The 9,184-nt window shown below is 51.5% G+C and overlaps 1 protein-coding gene across 2 annotated transcripts in view; it reads right to left on the bottom strand.

Moving 5' to 3' along the window:
• Positions 1–4,722, bottom strand: part of LOC110301231 (serotransferrin) — a 38,982-nt gene extending 34,260 nt beyond the window's left edge. Inside the window, exons 1-4 of one of the 2 annotated variants that reach the window (XM_021171579.2) lie at positions 4,584–4,698; positions 2,376–2,548; positions 1,298–1,406; positions 360–536 (exon numbers count right to left, since the gene is read on the bottom strand). In XM_021171579.2, the coding sequence (XP_021027238.1) occupies positions 360–536; positions 1,298–1,406; positions 2,376–2,548; positions 4,584–4,626 (502 nt within the window). In that variant the 5' untranslated portion in view covers positions 4,627–4,698. Of the gene's footprint in view, positions 1–359; positions 537–1,297; positions 1,407–2,375; positions 2,549–4,583 lie in introns of both variants that reach the window. The other variant, XM_021171578.1, reaches the window with a different exon arrangement.
• Between the last annotated feature and the right edge of the window lie 4,462 nt (positions 4,723–9,184).

A 9,184-nucleotide genomic window follows, 5' to 3' on the forward strand; every position in this document is an offset into this window, starting at 1 on the left:
CTCTGGGGGCTCTAGTACAGCCTAGAGAGGTGCAGGACAACCTTATGACCAGCAGGTGGAACCAAAGCATCCATTAACGGAGCAGAGGTATGTATGGTGGTGGGGGAGATGGAGGGTGAGGGTGTGTGAGGGACCAGCCACTGAAGTGAATATGGAAATCCACTGTGGATCCACCTGCCCTTTCATCCCTCTTCAGTTCAGCCTCTGCAGGGGTGTTGGGAGCTCACAACAAGAAGAAGGTTCAAGTTGCCACTTCTAATTGTTTCCCTCTTCCTCCACTTCCTTGGAGTTCAGCCTGACTAACCAGGACTGTGTGACCCCAGCAGTACAGGATATTCAGAATAGAAATGGCGGCTTACCTTTCTCAAGAGGATTGCGGGGCTCCGACAGCTTACAGAAGAGCAAGCCAATGGGGATGACCCAGCCTGCAGACCTGCCCAGGCCCGTGTGGCAGGACTTCTTGCCTTCGAGCTGGTTCAGCTGGAAGTCTGTTCCCTTCTTTACCACGGCCACAGCGTAGTAGTAGGTCTGTGGATCTGAAAGGGGACAATGTGGAGGGAGGACTTTGACATGGCCCAGAGAAGCACTGCTTGTCAGTGCTCCGCCCTGATGGAGGAGAGAGAGAGAGAGAGAGAGAGAGAGAGAGAGAGAGAGAGAGAGAGAGAGAGAGACCCAGGGATAACTTAGGCAGAGCTGGGTGGTAAGAAGCCAGAGAAACCTCTGTAGATTTAAAGACAGATGGTCCATCTGTAGCATCATTCCGGGAAAACAAAGGCTCAAGAGGCATCTGCACATGGGTCATGAGCGCCTTATTCTCCTTACCAAGCCAAGGCACCAGGAACATGTGTGAGCCACAACAAAGGCTCACGTTCTCTGTCTCCCTCAAAGTATTTTACATCCTCTGGTATGGTGACAGGGACAGCCAGAGCTATCTCGGAAGAGCTTCTTGGACTGCTAAGCTCCCTCCGGACACTACAGGGGTGGGGTTTCTCTTGTCCATAGCACCTTAGGCTCTGGGGAGCTTGGACACTTCCCCAGATCCAGTGAAGGCCAAGCTGGACCCCAGCCTGCTCTCCATTGAGGATGCCTGACTCAGAAGGTCCATACCAGCCTCCAACCAGCCCAAAGTCCTCAAGATGTCTCCATGTGTGCCCGGAGGGTTAGATGATCTCATTCCCCACGGACTCCCCAAAGAAAAGGCTTCCTAGCGTTTTTAATATCGGCTACCTGCCTACAGAATGAGATTTAAGATCTACTAAACCACGGTCCCCCTCCTGGGTACTCTGGGAGAACTCACGTTCCACTGATCCATAAAACTCTGCCGCCACGGGCTTCAGGTTGTTCGGAGTCAGGCCGGCATCGTACACCCAACCCCCATCCAAGGTCATAGCATCGGCTTCACTTGCCTAGAAGAGAGCGAGTCCCAAAGACTTATTTCAAGGAAGGCTTCCCTAAGCCAGAACAAGTGGGAAGGAACCTGGCAGCGCTCCATGGGTCTCAGGCTAGAAAATCCTAAGCACACGCACATCCAGCCCTGTCGGTTTGGGTTGATTCCATCTAAAGGAAGAAATGGAGTCTTTTTTTTCTTTCTCTCTTTTCCCTGATGATGTGTCCAGTACCTGGACAAAATGCGGATTTACCCATCAGCAGTGGTTGAGGCTTGGTCTGGCAGGCTTGGTAGGGGGGAAGGGTCTCTCTCTCTTCAGAGGTGGGCACTGGTATTATACCAGAGGCTCTGGCATGGTTGTAGTGGAGCACCCAGGGTCTGTGGGTGGCTGGGTTCTTATATCTGTTTCCATGCTCGGCCACACAGGTGGGTTTGTCATTCAGAGACCCTCGTGCTTTGAGAGTCCCTATAAGCTCCTCTGTGGGTGCTGTCATGGAGGTGAAAACCCTGAAGGTGCTTGTCTTTGGTTTTTTTTTTTAAGATTTATTTATTATTATATCTAAGCACACTGTAGCTGTCTTCAGACACACCAGAAAAGGGTGTCAGATCTCATTACAGATGGTTGTGAGCCACCATGTGGTTGCTGGGATTTGAACGCAGGACCTTCAGAAGAGCAGTCAGTGCTCTTACCCACTGAGCCATCTCACTAGTCCAGAAGGTGCTAGTCTTAACACTGAAAAGCTTACTGCTTTTCCCTATAGTCCTGGGCCCCTGAAACAGTAGGAGCTAGCATGCCATGGCCACATACGTGTGCGGCCACACCCGGATGGACAGGAGAATTCAAGCCTTGGAATCCTCTTCCTGTCACTCTTGGTATAGTTGTCTACTTGGATACCTGACACTCCCCACCCCCCAGTTCAATTTTTTTTTCACAAGTGAGTCAAACCAGAAGCGTATAGGGGCTACCGTTCCCGGCAGCAGGACTTACAGAAATGGCCTTGATGCAATCCGGATAGGAGGTTTTCTTCACACAGGCAAGCCGGGGGCCATCAGGTGGAAGGACGGTCTTCATGTGGTCACGGAAGCTGATGCATTTGGTATTCTCGTGCTCTGACACTGCACACCATTTGACCGTTTTGTCAGGGACAGCCAGACACAGCCCTGCAGGAGAGAAGGCAGAGGCATAAAGGACCCGCTCCCCGTGCCTGGGGAGAGAACACACCACTTTATGAAGGATCTTAATGGCCACCTCTCCTCTGTTCCACCCTCCTCTCAACCCTGGTGGCAGTCATGACAGACCACAGGGCTCTGCTGCACTCCGATCCTGGGAATAGATGAATTCGTTTGCCCCAATGGTCTGCTGTTTTCCCACCTAACCCTGGGCTGCTTAGAGAGATGCTGGGATAGCTGAAGGTGACAACCTGTTCTTCTCTTGCCTTGGCTGAAGGTCCACATCAAAATGTGAACTTCAGTGGGCAAACAGCATCCTCAGCCACCTTCAGACAAGACACCAACTCTAGGAAAGGCATACCGTCTTTTAGAAATGAGAAAGCTGGCCTTGGGGGAGGAAGCAGGTTTGTCCTACGTCATCATGTTTGTTAGCAGCCCAGACTCTAGGTCTGATGGCCAGGCCCCAGGGGAAGATAACGATCTTAGAAGCTTTGCCTCTCGCTGAGCGACAGATCACGAGTTCACCTGTGATACTCAGCTGTCTTCTGTTGAGAGAAAGTTAGGAACTCCCTTCTATGCAGCAGGCTTCTGTTTCTACCAATTCCCTCAATGCTTTACCCTCTTTGGGCTGCCATTTAGAGAATCAGCTGAAGACAATTACGTGTGTCATGATGTGTGTATGTGCTTATATAATCGGGCTCCCATGTGGTGTGTGCATGTGCAGATGGGAACACACGAGGGGTGGAGGTGGGGGACAAAGGGCAATGTGCGGTGTCTCCCGATATTACTCTCTGCCTGATTTTTTTGGAGACAGTGTCTTTCACTGAGTCTGAGCCTTGCTGGTTCCACTAGATTGTCTGGCCAAAAAGTCCCTGGGATCTTCCTGTATCTGCTTCCCCAGGGCACTGCGGTACCCAGCTTTTTACATGGTTGCTGGGGTTCTGAATTAAGGTCCTGATGTTTGCATGCTAAGCATCTTCCCAGTTGTACCATCTCCCCAGCTGGGTCACCATTGAAATCCACACGATGGAGAGGTGCCGTCTGTGGGACCTGGCACTCCTAGCTCTTGTCACATCCCTTCCCTTTCGGGCAATTCAGCAGGGCTGACTTACTGACTCAGCAAGTCCACAAATCACTAAACATGGATCGGGGTGGGTGAGGCCAATGGACCTCAGGATGGATGAGGAAGGACAACGGGGAGACTGAGTCCCAAGCTACTTCCCTTTAGTTCACCGTGGCCAGAGGGATAGACGACCTCTCTAGACTCTTCAAACTAGTTCATCTAACTTGTAAATTTTGACCTTGGTCCGGTGTCTCTGTGCACAGCCACACAAGGTGTCCTGAGCTAACAAGCACGGAAGCCTGCTTCAGGCTGACAGTTGTTAGGGATGACAAATCACTCAAACTAAACAGCCCCAACACTGTGACAAATGCTAACTACAGTCCAACTGGAGCAGGCATTTGGGTCTTTGAGACCCTCCTCTGGTGAGGAGTCAGCAGGATGCAGGACTGGAACCTGTGACCTCACCCTCACCTGACCCTCCCAGGCATGTGCGGTAACAAGACCTGTCACAGGAGAAATACAGGCATGATTTGAACCCCAGAATTCCGGCTTCAAATCCCACACTCTAGTCTAAGCCACCAGTGAGTGCCAAAGGCATCCGAGGAGGCATCAGACAAAGGAAAGATAGCAGGATTAGATCGCAGGAGGTTGTGACTACCACACCATGCTGTTTGGACTATACTGAGAGGCCCCGGGATAGCGCCTGGGTAAACTGGTTAAAAGTTTTCTAACATCGCGTATACTATATCTTCAAATTACTGGACATAGGGGAGACAGCGTGGTGAGGATAATGAAAGGTAGAGACTGAGTCAGAGCCCCAGATGCATGAGGATCCATGTTGTTCCCACGCGATGGAAGATGAAGATACCACAGAGAGGAAGCAAAGGGCTGGAAGCTAGGGCTTCCAGCTTTAGCTCCTAAGGGTTGCATAGCCAGCCAGTCGTCCCCTGCACGCACACTCACCCAGGGCAGCGCAGGCCAGCAGGGCACCCACGGTGAGCCTCATCCTCTCGGTGTGTGTGTGGCGAGGAGCGGGGAGTACAGACCGACCCGCTTCTGCACCGCCTGCCCGTGGCCCGCTCGCCTTTATGCACGGAGGGAGGGGGCCGGCTGGGCGCAATCTTTGACCTCTTGTGTTTGCGCAGTCCAATTGCCCAATTGCCCAATCGCCCCGCATCCACCCCCTTCCTTTCTTGCCCTGATGATCACCTCATTTCCTGAGCTGTGGGACAGAACTGCGCATGGAATCCACTACCACGACAATCACACACACACACACACACACACACACACACACACACTCACACACACACACACACACACACACACACACACACTCACTCAAAAAGGCTGTGTTTAGAAGGAAGCTAAAAGCAGAACCCACTCTTTGTTATCACTGCCTGGAGCAGCATGGTACAGCTGCTTGGGCGGGAGTGGCTTGCTCCCGGGTGCCAGGGCTTCTGCTTGCCAACAGCTTCATCAACCTTATACGGGGAGAGACTGAGGCTTGTGCGGGAAGGGAAACTGCCTAGGACGGCAGACTAGAACCGGAGAAGGAACCTAACTAGGAAAGTTGGCTCAGGTCAGAGAGGCCATGCTCCTCTGCAGATGATCCCTGCAACAGTCCGGGGGCAGCTCTCCCTCCCTCTATCCCTGCCAGGCCTGGCCTGCTCTGGAGCTGAAAGCTTCCTGCCCTTGAGCTTCTGGTGAGACAATCCGGGCTAGAAACAGTCACAGGGACAAGAAACTCTCTCCCACTGCCAGGAAGTGGTCAAACTGTGAGGCTCAGAACAAAGGGCCAGTGTAAGCATAAAGAGGATGCTTCCATTTTTTGTTGTTGTTATTTTATTTATTTACATTTCAAATGTTATCCCCCTTCCCGGTTTCTCCTCTGAAAACTCTCTATCCCATTCCCCTTCCCCTGCTTCTATGAGGGTGCTCCCCCACCTCCCACCCCCCACCACTCATCCACCCACTCCTGCCTCACCTTCCTAGCATCCCCTTACACTGGGGCATCCATCCACAGGACCAAGGGGCTCTCCTTCTATCGATGCCATCAATAAGGCCATCCTCTCCTACATATGCAGCTGGAGCCATGGGTCCCTCCATGTGTACTCTTTGGTTGGTGGTTTAGTCCCTGGGAGCTCGGGGGGGGGGTGTGTCTGGTTGGTTGATATTGTTGTTCTTCCTACGGGGTTGCAAACCCCTTCAGCTCCTTCAGTCCTTGCCCTAACTCCTCCATTGGGGTGCTAGTCTGATGGTTGGCTTTGAGCATCCACCAGTCTGATGGTTGGCTTTGGCTTCCTTGGCATCCTGATGATACCCCTGATTAAGTAGTCACCAAACTGCTTTGACTGCATTCATCACAGAAATGTTTCGCTTGCACCCTCCATACGTGCCGCCGTTTCAACTCTCACTAGAGTTGTGCATTTCAATCCTGTACATGGACTGGAAGATTCTGAAATGATGAGGTTAAAAAAAAATAGGCATTTGAAAATGTCCCTCTGGGTATATCACTAAATGTACTATCCCAGGCTCCATATACACTCAGGGAAAGGTCAAGGCGTCTTTAGAGGCAAAAATGCAAATCCAGATTTCAGAATCACTAAGGGAATTTAGGGTTTTCAACAACCGTTTCTTACTGGATTTAATCAAGGTCCTGTCCTCTCTGGTCCTCGGTTTCCTTGTCAAGTCTGCAGGATGGAGACGCTCTGATTTCAGGCTGCAAAAAGAGCCCGGTGAAGCTCTCAGCACGTCTCGGCCATAGCTAAGGTGTTCAAGAGGAGCCGTGGGTGACCAGAAGCTCTCTGGTGTGGAATTAAACACACAACTGGGGACATGCGCAGATGTGTCTTGGGCCACCAAGGACACAGAACGTCATGGCACCAGCCTCTCATCTTCACATCTCCTGTAGACATTCACAGACCTGGGCCTCCCATGCAAGCATGTGGCATGTACATCTCCATGGCTAGCCGTGTCCTGTCAACCCCTCAGAAGAGTGGCAGACACAGGACTCTGTTGCTGTCCTTCTCCTGTGCAAGAACTGGTAGCCTGGACGTCTGTAGCAGGCGCAGGAAGGTGATGTGGGTCTGATTCTCTGTTTAGCTGACAGAGAGGAGCTCAGCCCAGACTCGGTCGGTCAACATGCTAATTTGGCTGCTTTGGTTTTTGTGCACTGGCGCTTATGAACCCAAACACAAAGTGACTTTTCCCATTGTAATCCCAGTCTCTGACAGGAATGTTTTAAAGGTACGTGTGTGTATGTCCTGGGATGGTTAGAGAGAAAGTTGTGGTATGTCCAAGCGCAAGCACACATGTGTCATATGTCAGAGTGCGAAGGTCAAAGGACAACTTCCAGGAGTCAGCTCTGTTCTTCCACTGTGGAGGAAGGTTCTGGAGATCAAATTCAAGTTATCAGGTTGAAACCGGTTAGCCTGCTGAGCCACCTCAGCCCAAAGGTCAAATGTTCTAACCTAACACACCCATGTAACTGGACATATGAAAAACTTAAACATGGACACAAAACTGCCAAAAAACAGGACAGGGACAGAGTGTCCCAAGCATCCAGAACTCTTTTCCTTTGTCAGTCATTTGCTGAGAGGACCCCCATCTTCCCTCAGGCCCCTCAGAAGCTTCATATCACATGCTCCTGTCTGGCCTGTGGCCCAGGTGAGGAAACAGGGCCAACCCACACGCTGAGCGCCAGTGCTGGTTGGCTAATCTTTTGCAATAGCAGAAAGTATCACTGGGCCATTACAATAGATGGTGTCCCTGAGAAAGGAGCACTTTGGAGACCATCGGTTTATAGCAGGGACACTGGGCAATATGTACATCACTAATGAGGAAGAGAAGCCACAGTTGCTCTGTGCTCTGTCCCCCTGACCCTCTTGTGGGCCCTTATGCAGGAAGGCTATATTCCCACTGCCACCCCACAGCAGGCGTTAGGATGGAGTCTGTATTCACTGGACACCTGGAGGCAGGAGACACCCAGCAGAGCGATAGATACACTTCCAGCTGATGCCTTGGTTAGGCCCTGCAGCGAGCTTGCAGGGGCTGCCAGGAAGCAGGAAGGGGGGGGGGCTTGTGAGGTGTTGAACATATAACACAAACTCAGGGAAGTTCAGAGGAGGGCATGGAATACAACTAGAAAGTGACTCTCCCTGCCTCATCCTCTCCTGTGGACACATAATGAGTCTACCTCAAGCTACTCCTCCAGCCACAGGCTTATTAGCAAAGTGTCTGGCCTCACTGGGTCCTCACCACACATACCTGGTAGAGAGATCCGTGCCATTGGTTCTTAATCAGGAGAAGCCCGGTGTCTGCCATTCTTCAGACAATGTCTCCTTTTGGGATGTACATGTGGATACAACCCTGGTTATATTGACTGCTCAGGCCTATGTGTCTCCGTAGGGATGGATGTGTTGGGATGGGAGGTTGGCATCACAGTGCTCTGTGTTCTTGGGGGCTGCAGACATCTGTGTCTTCACTTGTGTGTTTAATTATTCTAAACCAGAGACCCTCTGGATACTCACTGTCCCCCTGAGCACCTCACCAATGGCTGAGACTTTCAGCGGGGCTTCACCGATCTCTCACTACAGCCCCGGGATTGGTGCTTATGAATCTCCGTCTAGATATGAGAAAGAAACCCAAAGGAATGTGGTAATGCCAGCATACAAAATCAGACACACTGGTTGTAGGTGAACTTCTCAACCAGGGACACAGCTTTTTCCAGCAAAGCAGGACTTACAGAGGCCGAGAAGGCTCATCTTTGGTCACACTGAGAAGGTTACAGGCAAGGATGGCCTCCAGCTCTGCCTTTTTTTTTTTTTTTTTCCCACAGCCATTCTCTCACCTCACCCACCTCTGCTGCCAGTTCTGCCATCTGCGGACCTGGTCAGCCTGGGAGAGGAATGAGTGCCGGGCCACAGAACATCCGATGGGGGCTGCCTAGATTGTGCCCTGTTGGAAGGAAGCGTGGTTTTAGCCCCTTGCACGTTCCAGACTCTGTTCTGGGGCAAGAGTCTGTGGAGTTGATCGACAGATGACATCAGCATCTGTGCTTCCAGACCTATCCAGTCTGTTAAAATGAGGGCTCCTAGTTCACAAGCTTTGGGAGTACAACTCGGAACTCCTAATGTTAGCCTTCTTCAGACCATGGGGGCTTAATAGTTGATCTCTCTATTTAGAAAGAGAACAAGAGGAGAGGAGGGGGCAGGTGGGAAGGGGAGAGGCCAAGAGGGGAGTTAAAGGGGGCTTCTTGTTTCATGCCAACCTACAGGAAGCCCCAGTCATGTACCACAAAGAGAGTAGACCCTCACATTTCAACAACAGAGCTGGCTTTCTGGTAGAAACAACTGAACTTGTGTCTACGTGCAGGGGAGTTTGGGGTGCTGCCCGGAATGGGGTAGGCAGGAAGGCAGTGGGCCTCTGAACCAATATTTGCTGTTTACAAATGTTGCTCAATTTTCATAGAAGCTGAGCAAACAAAGAACTTCTGTCTGCTTCAAGCATGCCTCCCTCCCTCCCTCCCTTCCTCCACCCGGTGCAGTGTCCTCTGACCCACC

Source organism: Mus caroli, chromosome 9, assembly GCF_900094665.2.
Source record: "Mus caroli chromosome 9, CAROLI_EIJ_v1.1, whole genome shotgun sequence".
Taxonomy (NCBI): domain Eukaryota; kingdom Metazoa; phylum Chordata; class Mammalia; order Rodentia; family Muridae; genus Mus; species Mus caroli.